This window comes from Pelodiscus sinensis, chromosome 1 (assembly GCF_052426305.1).
Source record: "Pelodiscus sinensis isolate ZL-2025 chromosome 1, ASM5242630v1, whole genome shotgun sequence".
Taxonomy (NCBI): Eukaryota; Metazoa; Chordata; order Testudines; family Trionychidae; genus Pelodiscus; species Pelodiscus sinensis.
The window spans coordinates 162791933-162810696 of record NC_143052.1 but is presented as its reverse complement, the minus strand read 5'-3'; the positions used below and the strand labels follow the sequence as shown (position 1 = coordinate 162810696).

Here is an 18764-nt window from a genome sequence, read left to right as displayed (position 1 = left end):
ACATGTACAAGTCTCTCATAATTCTTCTTTCTAAATAATTAAAAATTAAATATCACTGTTTTGGAAGAATGGAGCTAGGTCTCTTAATTCTTTCACACATCCTTCTTCCATGTCTAGGGACTGACACCGGAAGTTAAAGTCAGGTTTTCAGCTGAATTAAAACAAGTCAGGTGAAAATCCAGTTCTAAGCAACCATCAGAAAACTACCATAGAGTACTAGATGAAAGCAACTCAGCACTTTAGGAAATGCTTGCACACAAGCTCAACTGTTAAAATCCCTTAATTAATTAATATTTTTAAAGCACTGTGAAAATAAAAAGTTCTATATTATTGCTTTACCCTCTTCAGTTTCTATTAAATAAATGTCAAGTAGAGAAATTCCAATACCCCATTCATTCAAAACTATGTTTGTAACCCCATTTTGTGTCCAGTCCAAACATTGCAATCCTGAATCTCTAGTCCTGCTGCTGACAAGCAAAAAAATGGCAGAAGCAGCCGAACTGGTCAGTTAAAAAGTATGTGAAAAATTGAACTCAGTTCCAAGCTTTCTGATTCCTGCTGTGGTATTGACGTCAACAGCAGTGAGGGGTTGGATTACCAACGGCTTTGAGAGTGCCACTTAAATCACACCAGGGTGAAAATATTTGACAAATGTGAGTCTCGATAAAAGTTGTCAGGACAGCAGGACATTATATGTAAAGCCAGAACAAACCAGAATGTCCTGTCACTTTCGCTAATGGTCTGACCATACAAAGCGCACTTGATGAACATATGCAATCAAAGCCAAAAAAACAGGACAGAAGAACTGGATGCCAAGAAATGATTGTAGTGTTAGTGTAAGCTTTTATGTTTAAAATTCATGGTCAAAATCTACCCTTAAAAGCACAGATGCATAACCCTTGCTGACTTCAGTAGGAACAGCACTGCTATATCTGTGAACAGAATCTGACCGAAATGGGGAAAAAAATTCCATTTTTATTGAATACTTCATGCTCATGTGTGACTGAAATTGTAAACCAAGGGCTTCATTTACTAGGACAAGGGTTCTAATGTTATATCAAGAGTATATTATGGTGTTAGAATAATACCAATGTTTTCCCCAAACTTTACAGGAATTTAAAATGGGGCTATAGGAAGTGAAAAATCATAGGTACCTGAATAATAAAATTCTAGCTCCTCTTGATTTTAGTATTGAAAAGAATAACCTAATTTGTGGGGTTTTTTAATTTGTCTCTAGCTAATTAAAGGGAAAATAAATTAAAATCTTAGCTCCTTGAGCCACTCTTTCAAAGGAAACAAACATGTTAATGTCCAATCAAAAAACGACATGCAATGTACACTTGATCTCCACTGTCTCTTACCCTCCTCACCTACGTTCTGTGGAAAAGATATTTTCATTAGACCAGGAATCACAATTGCATAGCATTATTGGAGAATCAGAGGTGGGTGCTCTCAGTTCCCAAGGGTTTCTCCAATATACATAAAGCTTTAGTAAGTCTCAAGGAAGTTCAAAGTAATGGTCTTATTATGTTATAACTTATAACTTATTATGTTAACTGTTTTCTGGGATAATTGTAATAACCTTTCTTCTAAAGGCACATTTCAAGAAGAATAATCATATCTGGCACATTTGCTGGTACTAATAGGCTAGGGACTTAACAGATAAACTTTTCACAATAAAAACAAATTTCAAAAGGGTATTTTCTACAAAATGGAAACTTTGAACTACTCTGGTTAGAAGGGACCAGTCATATTATTGACCAAGGCACCAAAAGAATAAAATCAAAAGCTAAGTATCTTTTGCCAAAAGACAAAATATGAAATCATTATTTCATTGTGACAACTGAGAAAATATTGAAAGCACTTTGCAAATTAATCTAATTTGAAATGTTTCAATATATTGGCTTTGGCCAATCTGAACCCTCCACGTGTTCCATTTCTAGGAGTTTTCCCTTAATCAAGTTTTGCTGACCCACACCTTTGCTGAAAATGATTTTGAGTAAAAAACCTGAGGATTCATGGATATTCAACTTAAAATCCGCAAACATTAGTATTTCTTTTGCAAGCATTTGCACACAGGGCTAATTTGGAACCAGAATCAATACTATGTATTTTACTTGACCAGTCACTACTAATCAAAAAAACTTAAATATCAAATACTAAACACAAATAACTGCAAAAATAAAGCCAAAATTAAAAATTTCCAGATACTTTGACATATAATACACATTTGAAAATATTGTAATGAACTGAGAGAAAGTCTGTGAGATGGAAGCAAGGCTAGATTTGCTGAATTCAATATTAGTTATGAAATATTAGTTATGAATCCTAGTAAATACGCATGGTTAAATACCATTATTTATATAAATTAAACAATGACTATTTTAATTTGCCATTTTATGATCAAATAAATCTCCCATTAGCTTCTGAAAAATTAACATAAGCCAATATATACGTATGGACAGATGGTGAAACCCATTTATAGCTCAACTGTGATGATGAAGTGCATTCTTACCTTGGCATTCATAGCCTCTTTCTTCATAGCCAGCATTACACAAACACTTTCCTATGGGCACTAGCCATTCGCCTTCTGTACTGCAATACATCTTGGGTGGGTCTTCTTCCTTGGAGTGATTGACACAAGAACCTTGCACTTCCACCAATGACTGAGAGTCCATAGGTACTGTATCTGGAAACATAGCCAGGTTTTTTATAGTGAAAGGGCATTTCTTGAAGTACACTCGCACTGATACTAAGGCAACACATGCGCCCACATCTTGAAAAGCCAGGTAAAAACCTTTCCTGCTGACCGGTCCCACCTCACGAACTTCCGTATTAAGCTTGAGAATTCGATCCCCCAGATCCATTTGAGTGAAGCTCTCATCAGCTGCAATAGTGTCAATCTTTGTAAACTGATGCTCTCTGAACTTGACCGAATGGTCATCATCGGACTCCATATAATAGAGATTGAAGGTCTCTTTGCAAGTGCCCAGCACCAGAGGAATGCTATTACAGTCCCTCAAGGTAAACTTGAGCTCCACATAGATTTTCTGAGCTGAGTTGCGTGGAATCCAGTTAGTTCTCAGCCAGTTGTTCTGACTGTGATCCATAACATTGCAAACCTGGTAAGTTCTGATTGGCGTATAATGTTCATCAACTCCACTAATCTCTTCCCACTGAAAAAAAGAAAGGAAAGAAAATATATTAAGTATACCAATTATGTCAACATGAGTAGCAGTTAGAGCTTCCCATCACGATCATGCAGTGCAGTGAAGGGTCTGATCCCACCTTACAAAATGTCCCTGTTTTACCTAGAAACTTAATGGGAAACCCTTGCCAAACTCAGAAACATATTACATAAATAGCAGATACTAGGAAGTAGTAAACATTTATCAAGTTACCACAAAGTGTACAAGAAAATTGATAGTTATTTCCATTTACTTAGAAGCGGTAATTGTAAATGTTGACTTTTTAAAAAAGAGAGGCAAGCTCGGTAAGGTAACATTTTTCATTGGACCAGCTTCTATTGGTGTGAGAGCAATGGCGCTGGAATAATTTTTAGGGTGAGGATGCTGAGCTACACCACTCTCACCTGTGTCTGTACCATCCTCACCTGTGTCCCTCACCACTCCATGCTGGGGGTGCAGCTTGGGTTAGCTGCAGAGCTGCAGCCCCAGACCAGAAGTGGAGCTTGTCGGCCAACAGCCTGCGTGATCTGCTGGGACCACGATGACACAGGCTGGCAGCCTGGAGCATGACACATGGCACAAAGCCTGGAGGTGCTGTAGCACCCTTCACACCCTTACTTTCTGCGCCTCTGCATGAGAGCGCTCCACAGAACTCTTCTTCATATCTGGAAAATGCAAGTGTCACAGCTAAATGAAAACAGAGGTTAGTGCATATTACAAGAGACCATTTAAGGTGAAGGCAGCAATTAACATGTCTGCAGTCAAAGGTTAAAGGAGGGTTTGTGGGCTACCTGTTGTTTTAAGTAGATATACAAACAGCAACTGTTCTGCTGATATTAATAAAATGCAATATTTATCCGATTTCCACCCATATGACAGCACTTCTAATGAGCAATGACAGTCCAGGAATTTAACTACTAAAATGAATATCAACAGAAGACTATTGACTATTTTTTGTTTTGGCTCCCATCCGTGGGCTGTATGTTCAGCTCTGCGTAAACCCAAACCACACTGCAGGCCACAAACGAACTGGCCGCAGGCCACATGCGGTCCACAGGCCACATGTTTAATAGCCCGGTCCTAAAACAAAGCTCCTGCATGGCACACATTTTGCAATGTGTGAAGCAGATGGAATTACATATTTTCAAATGCACCTTAGGGCAAACTGGGAATTTATCTACAGAAGTGAGTTGCTCAGTGTGCTCATATCAGTGCTGAATTGATGCTGATCAACATTCATCTGAGGAATCGAGTCAGTGTTTGCCCATCATGAACAATGCAGTCAGAAATGATCTTGAGGCAGTCATCCCCTAACAGGATGTTCTAGCCACCAAACTACCCTTGAAGTTGTGCTTGAAATTGTTCTCTCCCCTCCTAGGTCAACTTGCCTCTGAATTTTGAAATCCTAGAGCAGTTCACTAAAATGATACTTTTATAGCAAGACCTGGTAACTGGTTATTTGATATAAATACTTTCCTTCTCAGTAGGTATTTATATGCTTGGCTTCTTCCTCTAAGAGTTGGGAGTTATTGTCCATGCCTTGCAATGGCAGCTTGAACTATGGCATAGTGAGCAGGGTTCTCTTGGTACAAATCTCTCAGCATGTGGAAGAAGGGGAAACAGACGGGCGAGGGAGAGAGTAGGGTAGAGCACCAAATTCCAGGCTGGCCGTGCACATCAGCCTGGGGTTCAGTTGCTCAAATCTGGTATGATGTAACACCTGCCATGCGGTTTGAGGGGAAGCTAGCTAATGGGGTCAGTCCCTCTGGTATCCAAAAGGTGCTGGAGGCATTGGACGTACATAAGAAGGAAAAGGGGGAGTGCCAGGCTAGATAGCTATTCCTACATGCACTCTGCAGTGTATGTGAAGAGGAAAAGGAGTAAGCTATGTTTCTGAAGCAAGTATTGAAAAAGTTTAGGCATGGCCCAGGGTCTGATAATACTTTAGCTTGTTCATATTAGGCAGACCTTGAAAGAAATTTGGCAAATGTTTACAAACCCTTAATCTCACCCAAAAGATACTGCTGCAGTCTGGGCTGTTATGAAAAACCCTGTACTGAGGAGTTTAAGAAAATTTAGCTGACTGCAAAAATGAACATTTGGATTTTTACCCAAGTAAGGAATCAGAAGGTATGATAGCTAATCAAGGAGCCCATCCTTCTTACTAAATTAGTAATGGACAAAACCTGTGTCCATGAAAAGGAGCCATTTAGCAGGAAAAGCAGAATCAAGTACAGACCATAAGAAGGAAATAAGCATGTTTTAAGGGGGTAAGAGGTTTGGGGCTCTGTGTGTGCATAGTATAAAGAATAAGGAAAGCAGTAGTGCAGGCATTAGAAAGTTTTCATTTGAGGGACAACGCAAGTGATTATGGGTGCAAGAAGATGGGAAGTGTGGAAGGAATTAAGCAATTGTTGTAATGTGTTAGAAGGAAATGGACTCCTTGTTTTTGTGCGGCCTCTCTCGTAAGCAATGTGTAAATAATCCAGGCAAAGAAACAATTTAATTTAAATAGTTGGCTATGGACACTTTTTTTAAATTTGCTCAATGAGAAATAAGGGATTCTACTGGAATTTAATTGGTCAAATGCATAACAAATTTGTGAATCTGTTTGGTAGGTTTCAAATGAATTGGTTTTATTTTGTTTTGGATCATGCTCTCTCACTTAAAATTGCAAACTTACAAGACATTTTGTGCAAGACTAGTGCTGCTTGTCTGGGGGCTTTTAACCCATAAGGTGGTTCTAAGAAAACAAACTGTTATGCTAATAAGCTACATAAAACCTGTAAAACACTTCATGTACTTCAAAGAGAAAGCCATTTAGGCTTGCTGGAAAGGTAACTAGCAAACACCTTGTGCTAAGGAAAATCACTATAGCACTAAAGCCTCTCAGTTACTGCCTGTGAATAAATTTGGAGCTTGACAACAGACTGACTATTACAAAAACCTGGTCTGCAGTATATAAGGGAAATTGAGGCATACCATCTTTAACTCAAAAGCTGGTTTACAAAACAAAAGCATAGGTAATAATTGGGTAACAACAGGCTGATCAAGAAAATCAGCAAGAATACTTGTAACAGAAAGAAACATTTTAAAATATGATGTGCCACTCCCACAGGGGTAGAAAATTGTTCTTTTGTCTTACAGAACATCAGAAAGAGCTGGTACCAGCTGAAGAGAAACTGACAAAAAAAACTGTTTAGCAAGAGAAAAGGAAAGAAAAAGGATTGGGCCCAATCAAATGGCAATTCTAAAAAACTTAGTGGACGGATAATAGTCTGGTAATTGTTTAAGCTAGTTGAATGCTGACAATGTCTCCACAGGTAAACAAGAAAAGAAACTAAAGGGTAACCATAAAACTGTTCCTGCTACAGCTCCTACTACCCCTATGGAGGCTGACAAAGGGAGCAAAGAGTGTGCCATGTAAAAAGGACTGGGAGTGGGGTCCCAACCCCCTTACACTGGGTTTACTTTGCTTTAATTGCCATACTAATGAAATATTTAGTTTTTGCAAAACTTGTACACTAACAGTGAAAGGGGCCTGGCCAGAGGTAACAATAAATCTGCAAATGGAACATCAGAAAATTTGGATAAAATTATACACCATTGCTCACAGCAATGGGGAAACTAGTAACCTCACTATTGTAACAACAGCCGATAGCCTAGTTATTCTGGGGCCAGGTGCCTGATGCCTTAAAAGGCTTCGAAAATATCTGGAGAGAATCATGGAATTGCATGGGTTCCCCATTAATAAGGAAAGACATTCTTAAACCATGCTGTGGTCCTCAAATCACCTTTAAAAGAAGACAATTGCGTACTGACTTTCCTTGCGTACTGAAAGTCAAGGAAAATACAAGGTGCTGGGCTACCCCTCATTTAAACACAACTACTTTGCATACTATAAAAACACTGGTATTGAAAGACCCACACAATCCTCTGTATTAGAACTTGAGTGGGATCACATAAGTAACAAACCAAACACTGAAATCAAGTCATGCGTTAATTACACTGGCATAGTGCCTATGGAAGTCGGGCCTGTGGACTTCAGATGGGGCCTCCCACTTAAGGCACAGACAGAGATCACCCCAGTGTCATGGCAAATCTTTGTGAAGCAATGGCCCATGTTGAAGTGCTCTCAGCTGAGAACGATTAACCGAGTTCTCAGGAACAAGGTAAGAATGGGGCAAGCTCTAGCTATCAGCACACAAGGAATTGTAACAGATCTTTCAGATGGCCAAGTCCACCCAGCCCTTAAGGAAGTGGTGAGACCCCCCCCCCCCCCATCTTCCTAATATCCCTCTGTGGGAATGAGGAAACAGAGAATCCATGAGAATACAAAGGCCAATATGGATGGGACATAGCATGATCTTTACCCTTCTAGCACCTGGTGCACAATGTGGGTGAGCACCCATGGGCATCCCTCACACTCAACTAACGAAAATGGTGCTCTCCCTGCAAGTGTTGAGGCGAGGTCACATTACCAGAATAAAAGGTGTGGCATACTCTGAAGTCGCTGGAAAGGCACTGTACCCCAGTGAATGTGGTGCCCAATCTGACACAGAGAATGCAGGTGCAATGCCTCTGCCCTAAGAAGCTGGCAGCTACATTTATGCCAAGCCAGTGTATCAGCAATCTGAGCTTTTGGCTAAAATCTTTCCCCCAAATTGGACTCTTTCCCACAGGGGCCAAAATGGCAAACAGCGTGGGATCAGATCCACACCATTAACAAAATGCAACAAATAAAACACCAGGTCATCCCCCAATGGCTGACACCCTAATTAAGGGGCATACCAGGATGAGGTGCAGGAGACAAATTGCTTGATCATTGTCTTCGGTCCACCGTCTCTGGGGCACCTGGTGCTGGCCTCTGTCGGCAGACAGGCTACTGGGCTAGATGGACCTTTGGTCTGACACAGTACGGCCGTTCTTATGTTCTTATATTCTCGAACGTAGGGGTCAATTGTGGAAGAATGCTGTACTTGTGAAGTATAGTGGTGGTGAGGCCTGCATTCTCCATCCTCCCCCCGTTTCCTACTACTGATGAGCCAGAAGCAAGCCTCTAGGAACATACACCATTGTAGCAAGAATGAATTGTATATAAGGGCGGGAACATAACAATCCTGTTTACCTAAATGTACCGATAATGTAAACAAAGTCAAAGGACAAACAGTACAGATGAGCCATACTGTAACAAGCAATGAGTAACCCCCGGAAATTTCCAGACCGCCACAAACAAGGTAGACACACAGTATTTAAAGCTGGACCAGAGCACAGCAATTTAGACCTCACCGATGGGCTTTGGGTACCAGTGCCTCGGATGCTGAGACAGACCCCCACTTCATCCGCAGCCGAAACAGGTTCCTCAGCTAGCAGAAAGGATGTAAGAAATGCCGCTTTTTCTATCATATTGTTCTTTTAGTTAAGGGGCACAGCTGATAGCTGTCATGAAATAAACTGCTTGTGTTTGACAGATACCTGTGTAGCATGACTTTGTACTTTGAGAACCCAATGTTGGACCTGAGACTCACTCTTGCCGGCAACAAACCATCAAAAGTTCCCTTAGCTGTAACAATTCAGGATATTGCATGGACAGCTCCTATTATGCTCATCAAGACCAATGAGAAGGATGCACCATTGGTTAAGGTGGTCTCGAAGACAGGCTACCAATAGTCCAAAGATTAGGGATCCCTAAGAGAATCACCCAAAGAGGAAAATGTAGGTTCCATTGGTGGAGGTGTCGTCATTGATACAGAAATGCCTGGACTGTAGTGTTCATAGATTAATGATATCAGCAACTCTCTTGTAAGGACCAGATCTGATAGGAGGGGAAATGCTGGATCCTGATGGATATCATCCTGAGTGGATCTCTGTTGACAGTCGCTGCATGTGGGTGTGGATGTGAATGGCTATAGCCCCAGCTACAGCCCTTCTGCCCCAGGCTACACATCTCCCTGGAGCGCAAAGCCATCTCCCACACATTTCCCTGGAATCTATGGCAGATATCCTGCCAAACTAGCAAAAATAAGACCTCTATTTGCAGAATTTAATCACCTCAATAGAAGATGGGATTTTACTGCAGTAATTTCATTGCCCTTTCTCCCAACCTAACCCAACAACTTTCTACTCTGCCATGATTACACAGATACTTAAAGGTAGACTTATTAATTGTATGAAAAGCAAATAGTACCAGTATCTGCCCCATATAAATGATTGCAAAGATAAATTATCACTTCATTAATTAGTAATGAAGACCAAATTGCATGTAAATGACTGCAGATTGCCATTTCAGTCCAATTGTTCTAACAGCCAGACTCCAAATACTGAGTAACTTCTGAATAAAGAGCCCAATCCTAGTTCCACTGAAGTTAACAGAACATTTACCATTCACTTCAACAGACAGAAGAACCTTAAGTTATACTCTTCATGCAAGACACAAAGAGGATATCATCTTCTATTGGACCAGCACCTGGGTGATAAAAAGGACATACTTTTGATTGCCACAGAACCTTTCTTCTGAAACTCAGACTCTTGTCTCTTTCACCTACAGAAGCCAACAGGTATTACCCTGCCCACCATGCCTCACTCATATTTTAAGACCAATATGGCTACAACTCTTCATGCAACAATTCCCCCCGTCCCCCCCGCAAAAAAAACTTACACTGTTGCTGACCTCATCTGGTAAAACTCATGGATCTGCTCCCCCGTAACATGTGTGTATCTTAAAATCATTATAGATTTTAATACTACTACTAATAAATAACAATGTAGAGTTCTTTTTAATTGTCTTCTGGCTTTTGCACCTTTAAGATTCACATCTTTAATATTAGCTGTGCAACCATGAGGGCTGGAAATTTACTTTTTAAGGGAAAAAGATGAAGAATTGAGATTCTGGTAAAGTCACAGGATTCCAGCTTTGAGAAAAAAAGTGCGATTCACAATACAATGTTACAAGTTATCAGTAGTGAGTAAATGAGACAGTTGTTCTTTGTGCTAATTCTGCTGACTTAAATGAAGGATAGCATAGGCACATTTGCTATGACATCTAATCCTATGAAGGCATATATGCATAATTTATATGGGCCTTTCTGATCAATCATATCCTCCGGGACTTCTCATGCACAAGATTGTTCTGAACATAGCTAATCCCAAAGCCCCATGTTGTTTGTTGCTAAGTGCTACATTCATGCCCTACTTCATACCATCAGAAAAGTGAATAAGCAAGCTTTCTAACGCAAAGGTCACTGAGATATAAACCATCACCCTGCCTCCAGAGTTGCAGTTGTAGTACTTCCTTTATGATGCACTTGAGCTCTGTTGGTATAGAAACAGATCAGATAATGTTCAAATAAATCTAGGTCTCTTAAAATGCAGCACCTCTTCCTGGCACCGGCAAACTTACTTCTATTTTTTATCATATGTTGTTAACAGCTAAAACAGTCAGCTGAACCTTTCATTATGGTAAAGGGATACTTTAGCTTGTTAGGGAGAGTTAAATGCTACTGGAACATTTTCTGATTACAAATCTTGTTAGAGGCTAAGTATCAAAGGGGAAATTATCAAACACCCTATTTCAGAGCATCATTACACAGTACATTTAAGATTAGATGTAATGATTTACAGACTGAAATCACAGTACCAGTCAGAAAGCTTAGGCGAGGGAGAGAAAAAAAATAAAAAAGAATGAACTTGAGATAAAATTTTCAGCAGAGATTCAAAAATAGAGTGTAAAGAGTGAAGAGATACAGGAGGCCTATTCCAGATAATAAAAACTGCAGTGGGGAAAGCTGTCAGTTTTGTTGTGAGATTATAAAAAGGGTCGGTGATAAAGCAGAAAAAAGATCAGAAAGAGACAAAATAAAAAAAAAGTATGGGTGGCTTTACAAATAAGAGGACAGTTTTGAACTGGACCCAGACATACCAGTAAATGCAGAGCCCAGTGGAGTTATTTGAGACCTGCAGGGATGAGATTACAGTTCTTTGTGTATGTGAGATACGGGTAACATTCTGACTGTGCATGAGCCTGGACAACTGGGATCTCAAGAGCTCACAGAGGAGGAAAATGCAATAGCCACCGTGAGAGACAATGATGGCAGAGAGGGGGATCTAGACAGAACGGGAGATAAAGCAATGGCATACATAGGCAATGATGTGGCAGAAATGTGAGATGTGAAAGAAAACTTCAAATGCAAGGCAAATAGTTATAAACAGAAGCAAACAGTAAGTCTATTTTCAGAAAAACTCAGGAAGTGACAAAGCAATGCTTGAAAACGAGATCCCCCCAATCAACACAAAAGGAAGAATAATTCTATATGGACTCCCCCTGACGGTCGGAATTACAATCTGGATTTCTATATACAAAGCTTCCGCAACAACGCACAGACTGACATTATTCGCAAACAACAAGAAGCGACACACAATCTCAGCCACGCTGAACAACATGCCGTCCAGAGTCTCAAAAACAACCTGGACATTATAATCAAACCAGCTGACAAAGGTGGTGCTGTGGTCATTATGAATAAGGCAGACTATAACCAAGAGGCAACCAGACAACTCTCCAACACCACATTTTACAAACCTCTCTCCTCTGATCCTACCTCGGAATACTAAAAGAAATTACTCTGTCTCCTTAAAAGCCTCCCTACAGCAACTCGGGAACAAATCCACACAGAAACACCTTCTGACCCCCGACCAGGATTTTTCTATCTGCTTCCCAAGATCCATAAACCTGGACACCCCAGACGCCCCATCATCTCTGGTATTGGCACACTCACTACTGGTCTATCCAGCTATGTAGACTCTCTCCTCAAACCCTACGCAACCAACACCCCCAGCTATCTCCAAGACACTACTGATTTCCTAAGGAAACTACAAAACATCGATAACCTCCCCAATAACACCATCCTTGCCACCATGGATGTAGAAGCACTATACACCAACATCCCACATGAAGACTGATTACAAGCTATTAGAAACACTATACCAGGGGACACCACTGCCAACCTGGCAGCAGACCTATGCAACTTCGTTCTCACCCACAATTATTTCCAGTTTGAGAACGACTTATACCTCCAGATCAGCGGCACAGCCATGGGTACACGCATGGCCCCACAGTATGCTAATATCTTTATGGCTGACCTAGAACAATGTTTCCTCAACTCCCGTCCCCTTTTACCCCTTCTCTACTTACGCAACATCGATGACATCTTTATGATCTGGACACATGGCCAAGAAACACTGGAGACATTCCACAGAGATTTCAACAACCTACACCCCACCATTAACCTCAGCCTGGACCATTCCACACGAGAGATCCATTTCCTGGACACCACAGTACAAATCAACAATGGAAAATTAGACACCACCCTCTACAGAAAACCCACTGACTCATACAGTTACCTACATGCTTCCAGCTCCCATCCAGCACACACCATACAATCCATCATCTATAGCCAAGCCCTTCGATACAACCGCATCTGCTCTAATCCCACAGACAGAGACCAGAAACTTCAGGATCTCTACCAAGCATTTATAAACCTCAACTACCCACCCGGAGAAATAAAAAAGCAAATTGAAAGAGCCAAACGAATACCTAGAAACCATCTACTACAAGACAAACCCAAGAAAACCAACAATAGAACACCACTTGTCATCACCTACATCTCCCAACTTAAACCTGTCCAACACATTATCAATAGATTACAACCTATACTGGAACAGGACACTAAACTCCAAGACGCTCTGGGAGACAGACCCATAGTCTCCTATAGACAACCACCTAACCTCAAGATGATTCTTACCAACAACCACAGGACATACCACACTAATACCAACCCTGGTACTTTCCCTTGCAACAAACCCCGCTGCCAGCTTTGTCCACATATTCACTCTGCTGATACCATTATTGGGCCTAACCAAGTGAGTTATAAGATCAAGAATACATACTCCTGCGCCTCCAGAAATATAATCTATGCTATCATGTGCCGAAAGTGTCCGTCTGCTATGTACATTGGACAAACGTCTCAGACACTTCACCAAAGAATCAATGCCCACAAAACAGACATTAGACAGGATCACAAAGAAAAAACAGTTGCTTGTCATTTCAACCAGAAAGGACACTGTCTCAATGACCTGCTAACCTTCATCCTACTTCAGAAGACATTCAAATCTGCACTTGAAAGGGAATCCTCTGAACTGGCATTCATGCTAAAATTCGACACTCTCCGCAAGGGACTCAACAAAGACTCCAGCTATCTTAGCCATTACAAAGATAGCTTCCCCCATTATCACCTCTAATACTATTAACTCACAGACATCTACCCTTCCCCACCTCTAATATCATTAAATCATTGGCATTCACCTTCCTTCCCCCCCCCCCCCGCATCCCCCTTCTGTTCTGAAATGTGATTTGTCCTTTTCATATGTGTTCATTTTTTTTAAATTGTATCCTTTGGTATATATGGTTGTGACTATTTTCTTCCACTATTTGATCTGAGGAAGTGGGTCTGGCCCACGAAAGCTCATCATCTAATAAACCATCTTGTTAGTCTTTAAAGTGCTACATAGTCCTGTATTTTGTTTCTGAAAACATGCTCTTTTTCTCAAAACAGTGCTTTTGTCTTTGAAGATGTTTTCTTGAAAGGAGGAGAGAGTGCCACATGTTTACCTCATCCAAGTAATCACGAAAGGTGGAGGGAGAGAAGTAATAAAAATGTGTTGAGAGATATTGAGAACTAAGTATAATCTGCATGAAGAGGCCAAATGACAGGAATTTATCAATCTTGTAAGAAAGACCACTCAAACTTTGGCTTCACCTATCTGTTCAAAATGTTTTTGAAGTCCTCCAATCTGAAATTATAAATTTAGATTACTCCAACTGAGCACTATCACCCAGTTGTCCTACTGCCTCTGGACTTGACCACTTCTTGCCTTCTTCCCTCATGATAATTATTCAAATGTGATTAGCATGTATGCCACTCCTCAGAACAAACAAGTAAGGTCCCCTTGCCTCAAAGACTGACAATTCAACCGAGCAAAATATGGTACATGAGATACTGTTTAGTCATAAGACACACTCAACCCTGATATTTCTTTGATCCTTTCACGCTTCCCTTTGAAGTCCTCATCTCAGTAGAATCAGCTACCAGCTGTACTCTTACATTAAACCCCTATTCTGCAATCTTACACTAGACGGGTCCATTCTGAGTCAAGAAAGCAAGGTACAGCTATACATAGTTTCATGGCAGCCCTAAAAAGAAGCAGTGGAATTGTGACTAGGTAATTTTCTTTTAAGACAAGGTTTAGGAAAAGACCACTAAGTAAAGAAGGAATGAACAGCTATTATTTAGTTGTAGAATGTCCACGATATACTGGCAGCTGAGTGGAGAGGTTGAGGAAGAGAATTAGTTGGGATATTAGCAAGGTAAATGAATAGGTTTTTGTATTTATAGAATGTGACAGATGAGATCAAAAGCTATATTCTAGGGTTAGTTAAACCAGTGTACAACCAAAATCAGCTTCATTCTTCTCAATAGGCTACGTCTAGACTGGCATGATTTTCTGCAAATGCTTTTAACGGAAAAGTTTTCAGTTAAAAGCATTTGCGGAAAAGAGAATCTAGATTGGCAAGGACACTTTTCTGCAAAAACACTTTTTGCGGAAGAGCGTCCGTGCCAATCTAGATGCGCTTTTGCGCAAAAAAGCCCCGATCGCCATTTTCGCAATTGGGGCTTTTTTGCACAAAACAAATCTGAGCTGTCTCCACTGGCCCTTTTGCGCAAAAGGGCTTTTGCCCAAATGGGAGTAGCATAATATTTCCGCAAGAAGCACTGATTTCAGACAGTAGGAAATCAGTGTTCTTGCGGAAATTCAAGTGGCCAGTGTAGACAGCTGGCAAGTTTTTCCGCAAAAGCAATTGCTTTTGCGGAAAAACTTGCCAGTCTAGACACAGCCAATAGAGTTACCCTGCACTTACACTGGTGTAACTTAGGAGAGAATGTGATTTTCACACTATGCTACTTTAAAATCTGTCCTATTTGGTTTCAGATCATAGCACTGTGTATAGACTCTGCTATTGCATCACCATTAGGGTAAGAGAGCAACAACCCATTAAACAAAATGGCAGCCTAATCCCACTGAAATTAATTAGGAGTGTGGGGGTTAGCTCTCTTAGATTCTGCTGATAGTCTCAGGCAATAGGTTGAACAATATATTTTTACAAGTGTACTTTTTATCATTTGTTACAATATGTGACATTAAGCGTGATATGATGCAAGCATTGCTCACAATTACTGTTTTTTAAAATGGTTGGCAGTTAAAAGATATATAAACAAACACATCTGACATGCAGCCCTGTGTCCTCCCAGAAAACACACCAAGAACACATTGCTGAGAAAAATCAAAGGAAAAACAACCATTGGAAGCAAGGATACTGGAAGTACAAGAAGATAATTTCATGTTCTAACAAGCCCCAGACATAGCAGGCAGAAGGGGAAAATCACCACTTAATTCCAAATAAAAAATAAATTTTGTCTGATGTACTTGTCAGCCTAATTGACTAGTGTCCCCGACAGCTCCTCACACCGTCAATAGCAGCACCATCACCAACCTCCTACTAGAGGCAACAGAATTTGATAATGTTCAAAAGTGTCATAACTCTCAGTCTTGTGATTTTCTCTGCAGTACTCAGTTCAATTTTGCAACAAAGGAGGAAAAACCATGTTTAGTACATATATCCGGGAGATGGATATATGCACATTTTTATATTATTTTGTCAGCCTTTTGCCATTTACTGAATCCATTTCTCTTCTAAACAATATAATCACTGCAGTGAGAAGCTCAGATTTCAAAGAGTCTGTATATGAACATTAACATTTTACTAACTGAATACAAGGAAACTGATAATATCATTCTTTGCTTGGTTGCCAAGGAATTGCAGTAACAAATGATTAAAAAAAAGGGAAGTATTAATACCCAGCTCTGTTTCTGTGCCTAAGTATGAAAGGATTAGTTTTGGCAAAGAGTAGGTTTTACTTAAGATTTTTTTAAATTTAAAAATTACTTTATAATCCAGTTCTGGCTAACATTTTAAATGTAAGTGCTTAAAATTCAATATCTGTAACTGTATTTCAGCATTGCATGGCCTATTTAGAAGTCAGGAGCATCATTAGCATAATTCAGTTGCTCGACGTGGAGATCTCACGTCACTAATAATGGACAACAAGCAGAGTAATTCATAATAATTTGTATTATGGAAAATGGGTATATTTCTTTGCAGAATTGTTTTATTCTTTGTCAAGGAAACACTGAGTGGATTTCAACCAAAACTATTAACCAGAATACTAAAAACTATCAGCAGAAAGTATACAGCTTGTGTGAAAAAAATTGTTTTGTTAATCAAAACAATATTCCATCAGAAACTGTTTAATATTTTTTACTAGTTCTATATTATACCCTTAACAAGTACAATTGATGGAACTGTATTTGTGTCACTGATCCATGGCAGGTCCACTGAATTTCATTAATTTGAGGAAAAAATAGTCAGTTAACCAGTATTTTCTTAACTGAAGCTTGTTGAGATCCTACTAAAATTGAGAGAGTAAATTAAGTATTTGGGAGCATGAAAGCTGAGTGTTATGTAACAATTAGAGCTAAATTAAGCCCTTTTGCCAGTTAACTATTAATCCTCAACTTCACATCATTAGTGAATCTGACCTTAGGCCCTTAATCTTTTTCTTCTAGAGAGTTGAGCCATTCATTTCAGCTGTGTCTAGATTACATCTCTTTTCTCGAAAAAGGGATGTAAATTAGACACTTCAAAATTGCAAATGAAGCCAGGATTTAAATTTCCCGTGCTTCATTTGCAATAATAGTAGCCACTTTTTTTTAAATTTTATTACGGGGTCTTTCGAAAAAGGGTTTATTTTCGATCAATTCCCGTCTAAACGGACGTTTTACTTTCAAAAATCCCCATTTCGAAAAAAACTGTGGCTGCCATTATGCAAATGAAGCACAGGAAATTTAAATCCTGGCTTCATTTGCAATTTCAAAGTGTCTAATTTACATACCTTTTTCAAGAAAAGGGATGTAATCTAGACACAACACAGCCTGCAATAGGAACAGGAACAGGCTCTGAGTTGGAGATACTGGATGAGACCTCTTTTTGCTTCAAGACATTCAAATCACAAGCAGAAACAGATTATTGAAAAATAGCACAGAAAAATAAAACTTATCCCTTCACTTTGGAGTCTAGAAGGGCATGAGATAGAGATTTTTACAACCCCTGAGAAGCTGATAAAAATCCCCGATAAACTGACAGTCTCTCTTTTTTTGCTAATTGATCTCTCAAAGAGCTGGCGATATGAAATGAAAGCAGAGATCTCCAGGGTCAATCTGGGTTAGCCCTAAAAGACAGTCAGAACAGACTGTAAATAACTCATTTTCCCAGCTAATGAATCCTTAATTATTTTACTACAGGATTGGCTTTAAGCGTTGTTATATTTAGTGTGATATTAGAGGGTACAAACTGACTCTGGAGCAAGCGACAGGTCTCTTGGGATTGAGATCAATTTGAATCTTTTGTGATCTTTAATGTATAGCAATGGTCACTTAGTCCACTTGCTTGGGTGGCAAGATACACTAAAATGCCCAAGGCAACTGTCCATGACTCTATGGTAAGATGGTTGTAGGAGTTCACACATGTTACTGGGTTGGTGAAATCGAAATGTAGAAAGTACAACCAGTTTGGGGTACCTGCCCTGCTTTTTTGACAGTCTGTCCTGAAGTTGATACCTATGATAGAGGAGAGGAGGTTACTTACCTCCTGTAACTGACATTCTCAGAGATGAGCATCCCTGGGGGTGCTCCACATCAGGTGTAGAGCATCCCAGTGCCTCTGGATGGAGTTCTGCTAGCAGTGTTTCAGCGGGGACCGCGTGTGCATGGCACATGCAAATTCCCTGCCTAGCTATGCACATGCATGGCCCCCGGCTTCCTTCAGTTCCTTCTCTCTCCGGAATGTGGCAGAGGAGCGTGACTAACATGATTACTTCTAATTTTATTTTATTTCAAGGTTTCCGAAGTAGAGGGGAGGAAGGGATGCTCATCTGAAGTAGTGGAGCACCCCCAGGGACTCTCATCTCGGAGAACGTCAGTTACAGGAGATAAGCAACCTCCTCTTCTCCGTTGAGAGGCGTCCCTGGGGGTGCTCCACATCAAGTGACTACAAGCAGTTTATCTTATGGAGGTAGGGACTTTGGATCAGGTAAGTATGCCCTCTTCAGGGAAGCTTTCACTAATTTAGTGTTATGTAAAAGATCCAAGGTAAGTGAATAGTGGCTCGCAAAACTGTGATCTGTGGATCACAGTGCTACTGCATAGATATCCTCAAGTGGAATTTCTCTGAGGTATGCAATCAAGGTTACAAGTGTCCTGGTGGAGTGTGCTCAGATTTGAGCAGGTGGAGGTAAGTTATTACATGAGGAGCAGGTATTAATACATGTCGATATCCAATGGGGTAGACTTTGGGATGATATTTTCTTCCCCATGTTATGGTTAGTGATGTAAATAAACAGCTTCAGG

At 40.2% G+C, this 18764-nt stretch overlaps 1 protein-coding gene across 5 annotated transcripts in view; it reads right to left on the bottom strand.

The window, feature by feature from the left end:
* The window catches only part of EPHA3 (EPH receptor A3), a 322951-nt gene that overhangs the window by 203196 nt on the left and 100991 nt on the right, over positions 1 to 18764 (bottom strand). For all 5 annotated transcript variants that reach the window (XM_075908777.2, XM_075908769.2, XM_075908799.2 and 2 more), the window contains one exon: positions 2516 to 3176. In XM_075908777.2, coding sequence (XP_075764892.1) covers positions 2516 to 3176 — 661 coding nt within the window. The remainder of the gene's footprint in view (positions 1 to 2515; positions 3177 to 18764) is intronic.